Source organism: Protomyctophum parallelum (assembly GCF_964188405.1).
Source record: "Protomyctophum parallelum genome assembly, chromosome: 8".
In the NCBI taxonomy this organism is placed as follows: Eukaryota; Metazoa; Chordata; class Actinopteri; order Myctophiformes; family Myctophidae; genus Protomyctophum; species Protomyctophum parallelum.
Genome location: NC_139703.1, coordinates 47,152,873 through 47,171,507, shown reverse-complemented (window position 1 = coordinate 47,171,507; position 18,635 = coordinate 47,152,873). Strand labels below are relative to the sequence as shown.

General features: G+C 40.9%; 2 protein-coding genes across 2 annotated transcripts in view; both read left to right on the top strand.

Annotated features, from left to right (window-relative positions):
- ccdc120b (coiled-coil domain containing 120b) overlaps positions 1-23 on the top strand; it is an 8,782-nt gene extending 8,759 nt beyond the window's left edge. The window contains exon 10 of the mRNA XM_083770759.1: positions 1-23. This exon is cut by the window's left edge and continues 100 nt beyond it. The gene's annotated coding sequence lies outside the window, so the exon portion shown is untranslated.
- A 4,642-nt stretch (positions 24-4,665) lies between these two features.
- Positions 4,666-18,296, top strand: LOC310862706 (SRSF protein kinase 3-like). Its single transcript, XM_083770760.1, has 15 exons — positions 4,666-4,781; positions 6,166-6,509; positions 6,597-6,705; positions 6,827-6,914; positions 7,433-7,520; positions 8,157-8,263; positions 8,482-8,647; positions 8,878-8,903; positions 9,069-9,125; positions 9,510-9,861; positions 15,483-15,580; positions 16,650-16,757; positions 17,370-17,439; positions 17,540-17,632; positions 17,765-18,296. Exons 2-15 carry the CDS (start codon positions 6,233-6,235, stop codon positions 17,947-17,949), a joined length of 1,824 nt encoding a protein of 607 aa, XP_083626886.1. The 5' UTR covers positions 4,666-4,781; positions 6,166-6,232; the 3' UTR covers positions 17,950-18,296.
- Positions 18,297-18,635: the final 339 nt, after the last annotated feature.

Below are 18,635 nucleotides of genomic sequence, written 5' to 3'. Positions count from 1 at the left end.
AGCAGATCACATGCACACAGACAGACACACACAGGCACACACACACTTGTGAACACACACACGCACACACACAAACAAACAAAAACACACACGCGTGCACGCACGCACGCACGCACGCACGCACTCACGCACGCACGCACGCACGCATGCACGCACGCGCGCACACACACACACACACACACACACACACACACACACACACACACACACACACACACACACACACACACACACACACACACTGTACGTGACCTCAAAAGCAAAACAAAACATTGAAACCTCAGAAGAGACGGAAGATTGAAATGAATAAACTGTAGCTGTACATTCTGAAAAGCCTCTGTGAATTCCCTTGATTTAATTGGTTATGAACAACATAGATACAATGGGCCCGATTCACTAAGCTGTTTACAGACATATTTTGGGTGTAATGGAATTTTCCAAACTTCCCATATTAGTTGTCCATGTAGGTCCCATGTAAGCCTGCATCCGAGTAGCCCTGTAAACATGACTCTCGTATTCATACGAGAGTCATGACGCAACTTCACCCTGGTTTTTGCAGACGCTACATTTACAAATAATTAAAATATATAAACATTCGCATTTCAAATATAAAGTACTCACAAAGTGTCCCACGGGTGTTAGTTAGTAGCAGCGCCAGCGATTAGAATTTCTGCATCCCGCGTTGTTTAATAAAAAGCATTTTTATCCGAGGTGTTATTTTGCCATTGGCTTTCAACTACGCGGGTAGTGGCACTACGAGGGTGGCACTCGGTGTGTTCGATATAGGTACGCTGACCGCCCTGCCAATACAGACTAATAGGCGAGTGCGCTCCCGGTGTGCAACTGTGGATTTCCCAAACGAACCCCGTTTGAAAAAAGTAGCCGGAGAGCTCGGACAAAAATGCTTTTTATTAAAGAACGCGGGACGCAGCAATTCTAATCGCTCGCGCTGCTACTAACTAACACCCGTGGGACACTTTGTGAGTACTTTATATTTTAAATCTGAATGTTTATATATACGGAAATCTTGTAAATGCAGCGACTGCAAAAAACAGGGCAAAGTTACTGCATGACTGTCATGATAATTATCATGGCAGTCATGTTCCAGGGCTAGCATCCGAGCAGCCTTGAGAAAGAGCGGCCCTCCGCAAAATCCACCGACAAAAAAAGATTACTGAATCAGACTACTAACGTGGGAAGTGTGAAAAATTCCTTTACACCCAAAATATGGGTGTAGACAGCTTAGTGAATCAGGCCCAATACGTTTATGAGGATTTATGCTGGATTTATGACTAACTCTTCTTGGAAAATCGAATAACATTACAGCTCTACTGTAACTGCATATACCATATCGTATTATTGTAAAAAACAAACAGAAGAGAAGAAAAACCTCCCCCTCGTTACTTCCTGACAAATCTCCCAAGGTATACTTTTTTACAGAATATATAAAGCTCTAAATTACTATTTTGTATCTTCTGAGATATAAAGAAGAATTATATTAAAAGAGGTAATTTATTGCTCATTAGTCTTGTGATATACAAAAATGTTATTTGAACTCATATGTCATTTAAAAACTATTTAGACATGCCAGTGAATGTGTGTTTGTAAACTAAACTATATAGACCGCAAATATACTGTATGTTTTAGTCTCCATCTGCCATTAATTTGCCAGTGATGTATTTTCCATGTTTGTTATACAAAAGGGGCCATGAACGTTAGTTTTTGAGTAGCGGATGGGAGTGCCTACGACTACGTGTTTGAATAAACAAAAACTAAACCTTTGTTTTAAAACATTTAAGTGCTTTCTAATCACTTGTGATGCTAGCATTAAGCCTTTTTAAGCTTACCTACCCTTCAATCAAAAGATAAAAACAGGTCATGATGTCACAAAATGAGGGTAGTTGGTATGATGTCATTTATTGCAAAGTCCCCTTGTTTGGAGTCAAAATGTCTTGTCCTGACATGACATAGTAATTAGACCAGTTTTAAATTTGTCAGCGTCATACAGAGCACTTTATGAACATCTAAAGCCTTATAATGCCCAGGGAAATTGTCACCAAGCGGGAGGATTTGGACATGGAAGGTTAGACAGGGTAACAAGTTTGAATATGGAAAGGGTAGCTGTGTCTTGGTAATGACTGCTGAATTGCTGATAGTCTACCACCTGACTGATTATGTGTATATATAGATTGCTTTAATGAGTTTCAAGCTAATATTGCATTGCCATAATAATAATAATTAACCATATACACTAACCAAAATAGGAGATATGTAGTCATAATCCCCTGAAGTATAAAGTGCAACGACTATTTAATTGTTTTAAATTGGAAAATTGTGAATAGAATAGGGCTACTGCGGAGGTCTGACTGATTGATGGTATGAGCAGGTCTCATGCCTGACCATTGAAAAGAAGTTCATCCCATCCTGTCTGATGTTGACATCTAGGTTGTTGTGTCTCTGTATCCTTTTCTTTTTCACAACAGCCACTGTACTGTGTTAAAATATTTTGGAATTTGTGAGCAGTTTTCATAATTCTGAATCACGGATACCATCTATAGTAAGAACTTTGAACAAGGATAGAATACTGAAAATAACAGTGTGTAGTACATTAATTGTTGTGAAAACTGAATGATGCGTCAATATTTCTTCAGCCTTGTTTTGTCAGTTTGAAAACCGAATGAAGCATTGATATTTCTTCAGCCTTGTTTTGTCTATTTAGCTTACTTTGTCTTTGTCTTGGACTGAAGTGAATGTCATATTTAAGTCTCAAATGATACATGTTTTATTTTTTTTATTTTTTACTGATGGATTAATTGTAGCACACCATGGAGTGATTATTCAACCACACATTGTTTCACATTCTATATTACAAATTCTATGTACATTCTATGTACAAATGGAACCATTTGTACACTTTGAGTTACAGACCTGTAAGGGTCCGTTTGGAAACCCCTCAAGGAACCCTGAGGGTCCCTGGACCCCACTTTGAGAACCACTGTTCTACTACATGTTGTTTTTACATTCTTTCAACATCATTGGTTCTTCCAGCTGGTGAAACCTGAAATCAATGACCAAACTGCTGTGCACTGGGGGGGTCTTACAGTAAATGTATTTTTCATAAAATGTACTCTGTAAGTTGAAAACAAATAGTATAAATTTAGCTCTGAAGAAAATCTATTCAAACTATATTGTATATTTATGAAACCTATAACGTTTTTTAGCTATATGTAGCTCATTCCAACCAGCAAGAAAGTTGGTACCATTTCAAAGTATGCAATATGCATTGTATAAATTGTTGTTCTTTTTAGAGCCTGCAGCTGTTTTCTCATGTCCCTACTTTTGTTCCTTTTTTCCTTCAACATTAAGCCTATGAAATGAGGGCCAATAGGCTGTAATAGGGCTGCCCTATATGTATGAGATGGTGCATTCATTTTATTAAATAAAGTGTCATGTTGAAATAATCTAAATTGATCTGTAATGAATTCATACACAGTTAATTCATACACAGAACAACTGTGTATGTTCTGTGTATGAACTAATTCCCCCACACAGTAACTCTGTCATTTCTCGACCGTTTCGGACGTGGGGCGGCTCGCAGGAACCGGGCCAGCACCCTGGACGGCCCGGTTCCTGCGGGTCTGGAAGTTCTGGGGACTCCCTGGGGACCTCCACACTCAGTTCACACGGGATATATGTGGACTGAGACTAAAGCTTAAAGGGCCATAGCACTCTCCTGAGGCACCATTCTGTCCACATGAATAAATTCAAATCACAAATACTGAATGTACCTGTGGGGTTCCCCTGGGCTTCGTTTTGGGATTAAACATTTTATTTTATTTTGTGAGCTATCACAATGCTGATCCAACCAATATGTCTTGTCTCTGAGTCATATATACTGTCGGGGGCTTTGTCAGAACTAGGACCCATTATACCCGTCTGTCTGTGTCTCTTTTGTGCCAGATTATAAGGAGATCTCTGTATCTGCCTGTCTACCTGTGCCCCTACCTGTTATGCCCATATATGGAGATCCCTGATGTCATTGGATGTGCATACACTATATAGGCCTATTGACATGCCCATATATGGGTAAATTGGTTAGATCTGGTGTGTTCTCCTTTTGACAGGGCCGTGAAGAAAGCACTGATGGGGCAATCAATCAATCAATCAATCAATCAATCAAAACAATTTACACAAATCTAATCTGTAATCTTGATAAGAATTGTAAACAAAACCAGCTACCAACAAAACCCAAAACCTATAGCCTACTCTTTGAAAGCACTAAACTAGAACCTTAAGATTTCATTGACCTAAACATTAATCACATTAATCATGTAGCCTATAATTCAAACAATATATTAACAGTTTTTTAAAGAGCTTGAAAATAATAGGTTAAAAGGTTAAAATTGTATATTCACCGTTTCTTCAGCTCTTTCAAAAAACAGTTTATTTTGCCTAATCACTTCTAATTGATTGATTGATTGATTGATTGATTGATTGCGAATTGTACTATTCACAACAACGTTTGTAGATTGGGTAGAGTTAAAAAAAAGTACAGGTCTTGTTTGTCTGTAATTGTCTTGGAATAATAGTTGATGAGAAACTGCATAGTGCATGAGCTTTACAGAGATCACAGCCGCGGCGCGTACTACTACTTTCAGTCGCTCACGCACGCGCACAGGACAAGCTGGGGAGAGAAATGCTCTGCGACGTTTTCCGCTGTCAAATGCCTGCTGAGTCAACTCTCAGTCAGGACAGGACTCAATATCGTAGCCTACACGAGGGTAAGTAAGTCGAGACCTAATATAATAGTGTACAAGTTTATTGTTTGAATCTGCCCATTGGCTTTAAAAAAAAAAAAACGGACGCACGTCTAACAAACTCCACAGCGCTGTTCAAGTTGTGTTTATACTACCATGTACACGAAAACTGAGATAACTTTGCCAGTTAGGCAGTTACAACTTCAGTAAGTGAAATATGTCACAAACAGCATATCATAAAAGCGCAAGACATCCAAGCTTTAATTGTCTTTCACGTTGTTTACAAATAATCGCTCCTTTCATATTCTTCTGCAGTGACGACACTGTCAGGGGCACATCAATACAATCATTGCTTGATCATTGTAGGGCTGTCCATGTCCACTTCTAGGGAGAGTGCAAGACTGGTCTCAGCGGCTATTTACGTTTTTACATGCCATTCAAACAGCTAAAAATAAACTCAGGCCTACACATCAACTGGTCCCTTTGAAATATCATAGCAAACTGCCTGCTGGAATACTATACAAATGGTGAAATTATGGTTGCCTATATCTGGTAATATTTTAAGAGATCTCAGAGTTATAGTGAAGAGAGTGCCATTGTATTTATGATGCTACTAGCCCCTTTCGGGACCCTACATAAAGCTTTTCTGAAATTTTGATGAGTTTTATGTTGGGTCCCTGGTCAGAACTATATTTTCGTATGGAAATTCCAGAACGCGGAAGTATTAAGAACGCGTAAGATTGAATCTGCGGCGTGTGACAGCATTTTTTAGCTTGAGTTATTCTGAATTCGGGAACTTTAAGTACCTATACATCCCGCTGCGAATGTCTCCTGTGGCGCGGAAGCCGTTAAGTATTTTTTCTTTGTTTGACCGATTTGGTCGCTTTATTTCTTCTTGTTTGTTTACCGTTTATTGTACCGCCTCCCGGTGTGCGGTTGGCTTGTGCGGCTACGTCCCTGCCTCTGATCTGCTCTGTCATAGCTATAGCGCCACTAGCTAGCCAGATAGGCGGTACAATGAGGTGTCAATAAACAAGGAAGGAAGAGATTAATCCAAGCTTCCAATTCGGGCAAACATATATTAAAAATACTTAACGGCTTCCGCGCCACAGGAGATATTCGCAGCGGCATGTATGGGTACTTATACTAAACATATTCAGAAACGCTCACACGAAATAATGTCGCCACAGAGCGCGGCCAGGGGCTAAACATGTTGTTTATGTTTAAGAATGGCTGTGTACCAGGTGGCATGGTAGTGGTGCAACAGGACCCCATGGACTGGGTCGAACAAAATGTCAGAAACTTCAGTACCATTGGGTTCTGCTTGGAGGGCTATGATGCTACTTGGTTTAATGTCGTGATTTTGCTACCCTACTAAAAGGACTACATTTCCCTTCACATGTTTCAGCGAGATTACAGTCATCATCAGGACCCCCTTCTTCAGTTGTGCAAGAAGTACTGTACATGATTAGAATATGTCTTCCTATGCTGCTGCAATATCAGCCCTTAGTTCAGCAAGTACTCCTAATTCAACTGTGAAGTCCAACCCTCCTCCTTCTACCTCAAATGGTAGTCCAATCTGTGTGAAGTCCAACGGTAACCCTCCTTCTACCTCAAATGGTAGTCCCAAACCATGTCTCACCCCAATCACACCCAGTTGTAACCCACCAGTTGCTGATCTACCACTTTCTACACCTGAACATTTTTCACCTGATGATGAGCAGCAGGAAAATGCTGCGGAATACTGTGTGGGTAAGGCAAGCAGTGCTGCAATTCCAAATATCACCTCACAGGTTTAAACGTGCACTTTGACATGTGGGGATAATCTTCGTCCCAAAGGTGGGTACTGCCATGTGGAAATAGGAGAGATTTTCATTGATCGTTACCAAGTGGTCAAGAAGTTGGGATGGGGCCATTTCTCTACTGTATGGCTCTGCTGGGATATAGAGTAAGTGTAGCATCAGCAGCGGTATTTTCATAATTATTGCATGGTCCACTTGTATATTACGGTAATATAGTACATGCATTGAAATCACAAATTGCCTGTCACAATGATGTTTTTTGTGCAGGAAGAGACGTTTTGTGGCACTGAAGGTAGTGAAGAGTGCGCCAACCTTCACAGAAACGGCACTAGATGAAATCAAACTTTTGAAATGTGTGAGTCTACATTTCCCCTATAAGGGAGGCTGTCATTGTCTACATTTCCCCGTACCTTACTCAATCTGCAATTCAATTATGTTATGCTAGTATTTCAATCTAATTTGTTCAGTCATATAATTACGTAATGATTTCCTAAATATAAAATATTGTGTGATATGTTTTAAGATCCTACAGTCATAATTGTGTTAGATTAACTTCAAGCTAGAGAAGGTCAGTGCTCATCATCAGTGATCACTTTGTCATTCCTTCCATTGTTACGACTACACTCGGGGACCATGCAAGTCGGAAGGGAATGTATGCCCCGGGCCCACCCGGTTATGCAATACCCGAGTTGGAGTTCTAATAGTTACATTAATTCACATTTTAGAGATGTAAAGCTAATGTTAGTAATGTAATTGCGAAGTTATGGTAAATAATCTTAGGTGTTGAGCATTTTTAGGAATTATCATGTAGAATAAATGGGGGGTTTGGAGGTTGATATTGGTACTTTACAGTCTTTCTATATTGTTTATCAGGTCAGGGACAGTGACCCCAAAGATCCTAACCGGGAAACGGTTGTGCAGCTCATTGATGACTTCAAGATATCTGGAATGAACGGAGAACGTATCCTTTGAAAAAGGATGACCAGATTGTGTGTGTGTGTGTGTGTGTGTGTGTGTGTGTGTGTGTGTGTGTGTGTGTGTGTGTGTGTGTGTGTGTGTGTGTGTGTGTGTGTGTGTGTGTGTGTGTGTGTGTGTGTGTGTGTGTGTGTGTGTGTGTGTGTGTGTGTGTGTGACTGCAGTTAACTAATTTAGTTAACCAGTTAAGTCATTTGCTCCTAATTTGAGTATTATTGATGATCATCAAGCCTGTTGCATTGTGTGTTGACTTCCGTCTAATGCCTGATTCATACTTAGTTGTGTGACGTGTTGTGCACTGAAAATATCAGATCTACAAGCTCAAAAAGTGTCATGCTGAGACACGTTGTGAGCTTTAGTATAAATCAGCTGTAAGTGTTAAACCTGGTTCTCCAACATCTCAATGTCACTAAAAACTAAGCTTTAGACGTCCCTAAACAAACATACTACTGCTTCTTGGCCTTGAGCCCATGACCCACCTACAGTAATCTCAACACATTTTGCTAGTTTGGGATGGCTCAGGGTAGAAGACAGGGTTAAGAAATTATCAATACCCTCAATAAAGTATTCAATCAATCAATCAATCAATCAAACAGGAGTCCTTGACTTGACTGTTTCCCAGACGTGTGCATGGTGCTGGAAGTACTTGGCCACCAGCTGCTGAAGTGGATAATCAAGTCCAACTACACCGGCCTACCGCTGCCTTGTGTCAAGAGCATTGTCAGACAGGTGACCCCCCCACCCCATGCCGTCTTAAATCCTCTACTCTGCAATTTTCGCTGTTCAAAAGCAGGCTTTTAATGACCGGATAAGCCTCTTTTCCTGCTCCCCACTTACGTGTCCATTTGGGTCCATTATAACACTGTTAAATGAACACTGGGGGTTTACTGTGCATTGACATACAGCGTAGTAACAGACAGTAACTCGGTTTCTATTCAACACTGCAGGTTCTCCAGGGCTTAGACTACTTGCACACCAAATGCAAGATTATCCACACAGACATCAAGCCGGAGAACATCCTGTTGAGAGTGGGTGAGGTTTATATCCAGGAGCAGGCAGCTGACACCAAGTTGTGGCAACTCCCAGATCCCCCTGCTCCCACTGGTCCCTCAGGTTAGCTATGCTCTAGTACAGCAGCAATAACGCATCATGTCACTTTAATATTGGTCTTCTGTATGTAAATTAATTTCAACTGGTTGATGGAGGGATAGTATTTCTAAGTGAATGTTGCTCAACATAATTGAAATGTGTTAGATTTGTTTCATTGTTGTTGTGCTTATATTTTGTTGCCTCTTTTTGACCCCTTATAAACTCTTGACTTCATGACCTCTTACCAATGTCAGGGAACAACAGCCCGAGAGAGAAACAGGTGTGGAGCTACAACACACTGAACAAAAACGTATACGACAGTCTGATTGGCTCTGCTAATCACCATTATCTCAATGTTTTTTTTTATCAAACTCTTTGTAATGTTTGGATGAACTTTTTTTTATATGTTTTTTCTTCATAATTTCTATCATAATGACTTCTCTAGATTTTGCCCAACTTGCTGGGGAAGTTGACTGGGGTATTCCAGACACTGGGTGTGTGGGTAAGACAGCGTTTCTTTGACATGTGTCTCAATTTTAAGCATCTTGATTTTACTGTTGACTTCAAACCTTATTACAGGAATGGTCAACCGATTAACCATGGTGCATCATCAACATCACTATTGCTGTAATTGCACATTTGTTGACATTCCCTTGAGTTGCTGATTCATGTTTGTCTTGCAGCAGTAGACTTAATTTATATGTTGTTGCATGACTGTGTCCTACAACAAAGACACTCTTAACAAATGTGATATGCTAATACTGCACTCCCAAAAAACAACAGGCATGAAGTTGCAGTGAACATTCTTGGAAATTTGCTAAGGATTGATTCATACCATGTGACATCATAAAGCTTCCCATAAAACTAACTGTCAACCCTCTCATAGACGGGCAAAGCCTCCAGGATCCAGATGAACATGTTGACAAGGAAGAAGAGTCGACGAAGAGGAGAGGAGGGTGTAGTTGGCAGCAATCAGAGACGCAAACTCGCACAACATGTGTCATTCTCTGATGATGTTCCTGCTCCCTCTAATACCTCTAGCTCCCCCTGTTCATCTAAGCCTCCAGGGCCAGGCCATGCTGCAAGGAGGCAGACCCTGCTGCAGGAAGATGGGCTGGGCTCAGCGCCACACATGGAACGCAGCCAACAACGCATCATCCACCCACGACCAGAGCTTGGGTCTAGATCACTATTGTTACATCCGACTGCAGATATTCAACCTCCGTCCCCTCTACATGGTCAGTTTCATGTCACTTCCTGTTTTTCTTTTATTCTATAATACTCAAATATTAAATCATATCTATGTATCTGCAATAGGGATTATGTGAAAAACACATGTCATTGCTCAATTTCTTTGTATCTCTGGGTGACAATGCAGCATCCAGGGCCACTTCGATGCCTCTCGGCACCCAATGCGAGATTAGTAATAATAATAATAAATAATAATAATAATAAAACTTTATTTGTATAGCACCTTTCATGACATGAAATGCAGCTCAAAGTGCTTTACAGAGCAATGGAGAAAGAAAGAAAAAAGCAAGGCATAAACATAAAAAAATACTAGCAGTAATGCAATACAGTGAGAACATGAAATACAAATTAAAAGATCAATTAAAAGCAAGAGTGTAGAAGTGGGTCTTGAGCTGTGCTTTAAAAATGTCTACAGAGGCTGCCTGTCGAAGGTACAGTGGGAGTTTGCTTTTTAGGCAAAGCGAGCAGGCCAGCAGTGGAAGACCTTAGGGGGCGGTTTGGGTCATATTTAGGCAGGCAGTCATGTAGGTAGGAAGGTGCGAGACCATTGAGAGCTTTATAAACAAGTAATTTTTTTTTAAATCAATCCTAAAAACAACCGGAAGCCAGTGCTTCTAGGTGGATAGTGACTGTGAGTTTGTTTTTTCTCCAAGCTCGCTCAGCTCTACGACATTCTTGCTTCAGTGAACGTGTACGTGTATGCTCATTTATCCAGGGTGTTACTCTGGTGTTCTGTTTCTTTTTTGTTTTCATAGGAGCCACTATGTCAAGAGCTGACTCTAGTTTAAGATTAAAAATTTGAACCATGTCATTCACTGAGGGAGTATCGGACGGGGGGGGGGGGGGGGGGGGGGGGGGGGGCAGATGACGAGAGAACTCGTTGGCTGCGCAGATGAGCTAAAAAAAAAAACGTTTTTTTATAGTATATTCAGTGTTGTTTTTCTCTAGATCAGAGACAGTCATATTAAAACACAGCAAATAGTGGTCTGATAGCTCAGGCCTTTCAATAGTCCTTTCCACAGTGATGTTCAGACCTCTAGAAATCACCAGGTCCAGAGTGTGCCCATGTTTATGTGTAGGCCCAACCATAGATATATATATAAGAAAGCTAGATGGCTCACCCGCGCTCTGGCCAATGGAGAGCGACGTTGCTACGTGGCGGCCATCTTACCTCGGGGCAGCATAACATTGTGTCTATTGGGCATGTACTTTTAAATAACCACAACTTAACCACAATAACCACAAGCTCAATTTTCATCCGATTTTCAAACGGTTTGGTTTGTTATAAACGTCGAAGACGTCCGCATACATATATGCTTTTATATGACGTTCATATAAAAAAAACAAAATTAAGCAGATAAGCGTCCTGAATCATAGCCATGTTGACAACGTTTGTAATAAACCAACCTGTTTGTAAATCCGTCCAGAGCGAGTTATGTTTTTGTTTGAGCTGCCATTGAACATACTGTACTGTAGCCCCGAAGTAAGATGGCCGCCGGGTGGACTACGTCAGAGATTCCGCCTTGAGCCATCTAGCCTTTATATATATCTATAGGCCCAACAACATGTTGGATAAACTCAAAGGAGTGCAATAACTCTAAGAAACCCATAGCCACAGCATCTGAAGCATTGTCCAAGTGAAGATTAAGATCACTTGAGATAAGAGTTCTGTCATAGTTAGTGGAACAGATAGATAAAAGTTCTGATATTTCAGTTAGAAATACTGCTTTGCTGCACTTTGGAGGACGATAAATGCTAATCATTGGCATAGAGGATTGACCCTGCAGTATTGTGGCCTGCATGGTATTCAAAGGATGAAAAGCTGCCAAGAGTCAGAGCTAGAATTTTAAAGTGTCTGAAAAAATAATTGCCAGTCCACCTCCTTTATTAGCCTCATGAACAGAGTGAATGAAACTGTATAGTTTGTGGGACAGGCTGGAGCTAGGAGAACAGCTCCATCCGAGCTAAGCCATGTCTCTGTTAAAAAGATTATATCGCTTCTCTTTACAGATTATATCATTTACAGAGGAGGACTTATTTGTTAGTGACCTGATGTTAAACAGTGCAAGGTTTAGCTTGTTATCACATTTTTGGGGGCTGTGATGCCTGTGAGGTACAGTAACCAAACAGCATTCTCTCTTCAAACCACTCAAACACTCTATTCGAAATAACAGTAGAAATGTTGTGAACCTCAACCAGGCTTTCTAGAAGCATGGGGTCCATACATGTGTGTTGCTACGCATATTGGACCCTGTTCATTTCAGTTATCAAATGTATTTTCTAGGCTATTTGGAGCTGGGCTTGACAAATGGGAGGCCACCAGTCGATGGCGTCGTGGGGGCACGATGGGTAGACTGCATAGCATTTTTGGGGTCTGTGTAAGGGGGGTCAACTTGACTCCCAACGTTTATCAGGTCCATCATGCCCGGAGTAAATTCGAGGAGATTGGTGAAATTCTTCCACTCGACTGTCATTGATGGACCTCTCGGCGGCCTCAGTATCTTCTCCACCAGGGGACCGTGTGACTTCGCTCACTTCCTCTCATCGGTGGCAATGGGGTGTGTAATAGGGCCCTGAAATCCTTTTTCAGGATTTCTGACTGTGCGTGCATGAAAGAGTGTCTGAAGGTGTGTATGTGTTAGTACAAGCAGGATCAGAGAAAATAAAAGTGGTTACAGTAGGCCTACTGTTTTATTTTCTCTTGTCTGGACATGGTTTAGGATGGTTCTATACCTATTCTGGTAATAGTCTTTAATCAACTTATGAGATTTGAATAACAAATTAAGAATATAACAGAATATAACAACATTGAAAAGGTACCACGCATGATGGTAGTTACACTAGTACAGTTGCACAAAAAAGTGCTGTTCAATACCCTTTAGTATCATCTCTCTTTACTGTTGAAGTCAGCATGCCAGGACTGGACAGCCAGGTATTCATTTATCCACCATGTGTATTCGTATTCCAGTGTGTTTTTACCTTCTTTTCTTTTGTCGAACCAGACGAGGGATCCATACTTGCAGAATGTAAACAAAGCCATGTGGACGCATGTCTTTATTCCACCCAGAAAATACATTTTAGAAATGCGATCATCCGTTGTTTATTTAGTTTGGGCTGTTAAAAAAAAGCTTGTTTTGATCAAAGACGAGATAAATCCAGGAAGTGAGGCTGTATTTATTTACCTACAACATAAACTCACGTCACAGGCTTTCTACCTCGGAGGAGGAAAACTACAACACAGCTTTTTTGGGGTTGCCTGTTAAGTCAAGTGTGTGATGACATCCCCCACTTAAAGCAGGCACTACCAGCATTGCAGCATGAAACAAAACATTGTTGTTGTGAGGAACAGAACAGGCATGCAAAGTGTATTTATTATTATTTTATTTGTTCAATGGGGAGGGGGCGGTGGCGCCTGGGCACCCACCAGAGATTTTTTTGAGGGCTACACAACGTCCCTACCGACCTGGCGCCCTAGGTGGGGAACTGTCCCGCCTGCCCCAAAGTCCGGGCCTGTCAGCATCTGATTTTCTTCTATCCACCAAGTGAGGTATTTGGAAGATTGTGGCGGTTAGTGTGAAGCTGTGAACTTGTGACAGGATCCTATGTCAGTTCGTTAATGCGGTTTTGTGACTCACTGCTGCATTCTTTGTTTCTGCCCTATGTTTTGGGCACCCGGATAAACTCCTCTCTTCAGCTATGGATTTTACTAAATCATCTGCAGCAACCATGTTCGCTGGATCATCCATGTATATTTGACATGCCAAGTTCCTGCTAAAGCGATTTAACAGTTAACCACATGCACATGCCAAGTGGCACTTTGGCATGTGCTAATTGGTCAACTGTCATTTTGCCATGGGAAAGTACAGCAGCTGACCAATTAGGCCCAGCTTATCACCTTCCTGATCCTTTTATCACCCCCAAGAAAGTGGATCATATCACTCCAGTTCTCAGATCTTTATACTGTCTCCATGTCAAATAAATACTAAAGCATTGAACGGTTAATGGGAAAATAGATTTCTGAGCTTGATTTGCTTAGATTTAGCACAGTAGGCCTATAGAGTAATATAATAAAGCATACAAATAAAAGATAAAATAATAATAATAAAAGATTAATAATAATTAATACTAAAGAATAAAAAGATTGCAGTATAAAAAATATAAAATCAACAATGATTCAAAATACTTGATAATCACATTAGAGACGAGAAGAGAATACAGAACATGATAATTAAAGTGTAATATAATAATATAAGTGATTTGGTCAATCAGAACAACCTTCAATTTGTTCATGATGTGTAGCTTATGCTACATCATGAACCATCCAGACATCTTTATCTGGGACAGGTCTGCTTTTTAACCTAGAATCGTAACTAAATGTGGAGAAGCAGATGTTTTTATGCATCACAAGTCTGGAACAAACTCCCAGAAAACTGTACCTCTGCTACATCTCTAAGTCCTTCAAACATAGGCCAAGACATTTCTGCACTGCCTTTGAGTGTTTCTTTTCCCCAACCATTTCTCCTGAACTGAAACTGTAATGTTATCTTCTGTTTTATTTCAACGTTTTAACCGTTAACGGGCCAGGTTGTCCAGAACTGCCAAGCCGACTGATATGCCCATTGTACAAAAGGCTCTGGCCCAATTGATTGCCATGCCAACCCCCAGCCTAAGATTGATTTGGCAACTTCCCACACCTGCCATTTTGTTAGTCAATCCACTTCTCACATTCAGTTCGCACTCTTCACAGACACACACTCCACAGACGTTTACTTTTCTATATGGGCACAGACGGTTACAACAGGTACCCTGACAACAGGTATAGTGGGTATTGCATTAAAGGGTGGGGCATGCATTCCCTATTTAATAATAATAATAATAGCTCAAATTTATATAGCGCTTTTCTAAATACCCAAAGCGCTTTACATGGGAACACTAGGAACAGACTTTATTAAGAAAAAAACCCAAAGCAAAACATAACAGATACAACAACAGTACAGGGGTAAAAAGATAAAAGAATAAACGAGACCTTAGCTGGGGAAAGCTATCCTGAAGAGGTGGGTTTTGAGTGAGGTTTTGAAAGAGAGGAGAGAGGGAGCAACTCAGATGCGGTACTTGGCCTTGGTACTTGGTACTTGACCTTCAGGAGGTTGGCTTCAGTGGACCTGAGGGAGCGGGGGGGGGGACATATGGTTCGAGAAGGTCGGAGAGGTAGGGGGGAGCCAGGTTATTGAGAGCTTTGTAGGTGCTGAGCAGGATTTTGTAGTGAATTCTTTGTTTGACGGGAAGCCAGTGTAGGTCGTGGAAGACGGGTGTAATGTGGTCTCTGGAGCGTGTACTGGTGAGCAGGCGGGCAGCGGAGTTTTGCACGTGTTGTAGTTTGTTGAGGACTTTGGAGGTGGTGCCATATTTGCATCGTTCCTGTGTAGGCTGGTACCCAACGGGCACATGTCTATTACAAAAAAACTTGCCTTGCCCCTCACATGGTAATTGAAGGCTGGGTATGTGATGAAAGCATGAAAAACCTCAAAGCTTAACTTTGAGGGCAATATATTTAGGGAGGTTATGTTAAGTAGATATTTACTAATATGATGCTTTTTGTACATTGTAGACACAAGAGACTTGGGTGGACAAGTGGACCTACTGAATCCTCAGGATGCAGATCACATCTTCATAAAGATCGCTGACCTGGGAAATGCCTGCTGGGTGGTGAGTGACAGTTTAGTATCTGAGCTCATAATAATGATTTGTTTACTACCAAAATGTTATGCTATTTGAAAACGTTAAGATGGCTAATTTAAAAGTAATATTCAACATTGGTTATGAAAGCATGACAAATCAAACTAGAATTGCCCAGCATACATGTTTAATACGTGCTTTCTTGATGACTATTATAGTCTATATAGGAACAACATTTATGATGCAATATTTCACATCAATTCTACTTTCTGTCGGCCGGTCATGGTGTTTCTACAACTCGGATGATACCTTTAACAGGCAAGCACCTACCTGGCACCGATTCATATTTACGTCACAATCGCTATTTTTGCCTAAACACGGCAAACAATGTCACGGCCACAGTGTGGGCAGCAGATAAAAAAACAGGAATAATGTGATGGAGTTTTCACATTCACAGATTTTACTCCAGTGACATCAATTCAATACTGCAGCACAATTATATTACAGGTTATCGTGATTAAATATTGCATTAAAGCACACTTAACAAATAATTTAATAAACACACTGGCTTTAGCTGACTTTATAGCTTTGCACTGTTACTATTACTGCAGCACCCAGGACGATTCACTGCCAGATTGCAGTTCTCTGCATGGACAAGCCCTAGCCACAATTTCATACAATAGATTTCTTTCTAATATATAGAGTTGCAACAAAAGCCCATACAGCCCAGGGCGAGGGGAGTATTGGATACAAAGGGTAATAACTGATATCAGACCTAGATCTGATAACAATTATTAGCCCTAGCTCTGGTATGGCAGTACTGTGGGTGCAGGGGGAGCATTTCAAGCAGGCCACATTGAAAACACTATTTTCTCATTTTGCATAGCCCTTGTGACTAAATGAAGATATATGTTAAAAACGAATTATGTGATAAACATAAAATAAACAGACTTGGGCATTCACTCTTGACCAGGTGAATATATAAACGTTATATATATGTTTTGTAGTAGAATTCCCATTTTAAGTCATTTCCCATTTTGGGACTTGTTGTGGATGTTGCAATTGATGATGTTGTGCATTGGTTGCTGTTCTCCATTAGCACAAGCATTTTACTGAAGACATCCAGACTTGTCAGTACCGCTCTGTGGAGGTCCTTATTGGCGCTGACTATGGCACACCTGCTGACATCTGGAGCACTGCCTGCATGGTAAGGAGGAGCATGCTGCTAGTACTAGTTAATTGACAAATGGACATATGCATTTGTGCGCAGGGGTAAAGTTCCTGCCCGCTACTGCGGAGACTAGGTTAGGATTAGATTATTAGAGGGTTAGAATTCTCTGGCTTGGCTGAGCGTCCATAAGAATACAATTGACGATCTCTCTCTCATACTGCTATTTTACTGCTGTTTCGGCGCTGTAGTGCCGAAATGATTTCGGCTCGTCAGAGATTTTCAGTAGCAACGAAGTGCCGACTTTAGGACGGTACCCGCCGCCCCGAACCTCAAATGACGTCACATTATAGGCTCTACAGAGCCAAACCGACTTTTATTCGGCTCTAAAATAGGAGTATGAATCGGCCCTTAGGTTAGACTAGTGTGTTCCTTTGCATGTGTTAGGTCTTCCCAGTGAACATCCTCACTGTCACTTACCCATAAAACCCATAGTCTGAACGGCATAAACCCCATACTCTGAACGCCGCAACGTGAAGCTATGAGCAGAGGCTGCAAACATACAAACTGATTATAGATGTTCATAAACAAGAGTTTGCTGCAGCTGGCAATTATGAGTCTGACTGAGTCATTCTGGTTTATTGTTTGTAGGCTTTTGAGCTAGCCACAGGGGAGTATCTATTTGACCCCCAATCGGGGGACAACTTCTCCAGAGAGGAAGGTTTGTAAATTATGTTTCCTACTTTTCCTACTTTGTTGTTCTCCTCCCTCTCTAACTGAACTAAATGTACTCGCATATCTCTTGATCTGTGTCTCACCAGATCACATTGCCCACATTATTGAGCTGCTGGGATCCCTTCCAACCCAATTTGCACTCTCAGCAAGAAATTCCAAATTATATTTCAACCGTAAAGGTAATGTGCACTTTCCTTCCTCATTCCTCACAGCTCTTTGATGGCTCTGAGCAATTCTAATTCATGAATCAGTTTACCTAAAGTTTGATAGCATCAGCTTATCGTACTGTATCTGCTTATGACTTTCTTCAGGACAATTGCGGCACATCGCAAAGCTAAAGCCATGGAGTTTGTGTGAGATTCTGCTGGATAAATACGAGTGGCCACGCGAACAGGCTGTCCAGTTTAGCTCTTTCCTCCAGACAATGCTGGAGCTACTACCAGGGAAGCGAGCCACAGCAGCCCAGTGCCTGAAGCATCCCTGGATCACATCCTAGACCTAGACAGACAAGACTCTCTAGAGCTGCTTAGTAAAATCCTCAGTGCTCATTTCGCAACTTTTAGTTAAGAGGATTTTACTGTGTGGCTTGATGTTGGATTTGAGATTAATTCAGATGGCGACTTCGTGTACATAGTTATTTTTAATTTGATTCATGCAAGTAAGACACTAAACATTATGTAATTTCTCCTACTTCGTCGTTTGTTCTTGAGATATTCTAATGCAGTCAGTCTCGTGTTGAAGCACGCCAATGACCAAAAACAAAGGTAAACATTATTGGAACACGTCCATTGACAATGTCACAAGTACTTATTTCTTGAGTCTCAATAAATCAACATGTGATTTATTTATTTTTGTGCTTTTATCCTTTAACATTTCTGAAAACGGTAGAGACCAGGGTTTGAAAAGGTTGGGGCATTGTACCTCTAAAGTGTCTAGTAATTGGATTGAAAGGGGGTTAACAAGATAATCTAATCACAACACTAGATAAGCCTAACTGTTATGCAGACAGTAATCTTATTTAAGATGCTTTTTAGAAACAAAACAAAATTGAAAACGAACAGTGTAGGAGATCATGATCTGAACAAATTTGTAATGCCTGCAACATGTAACAGTGTCAACAATAGCAGTACATATAGCTGCAGGTCGGTGAAGTTGAATAACCAGTAGGAAAAAAGCCAAAAT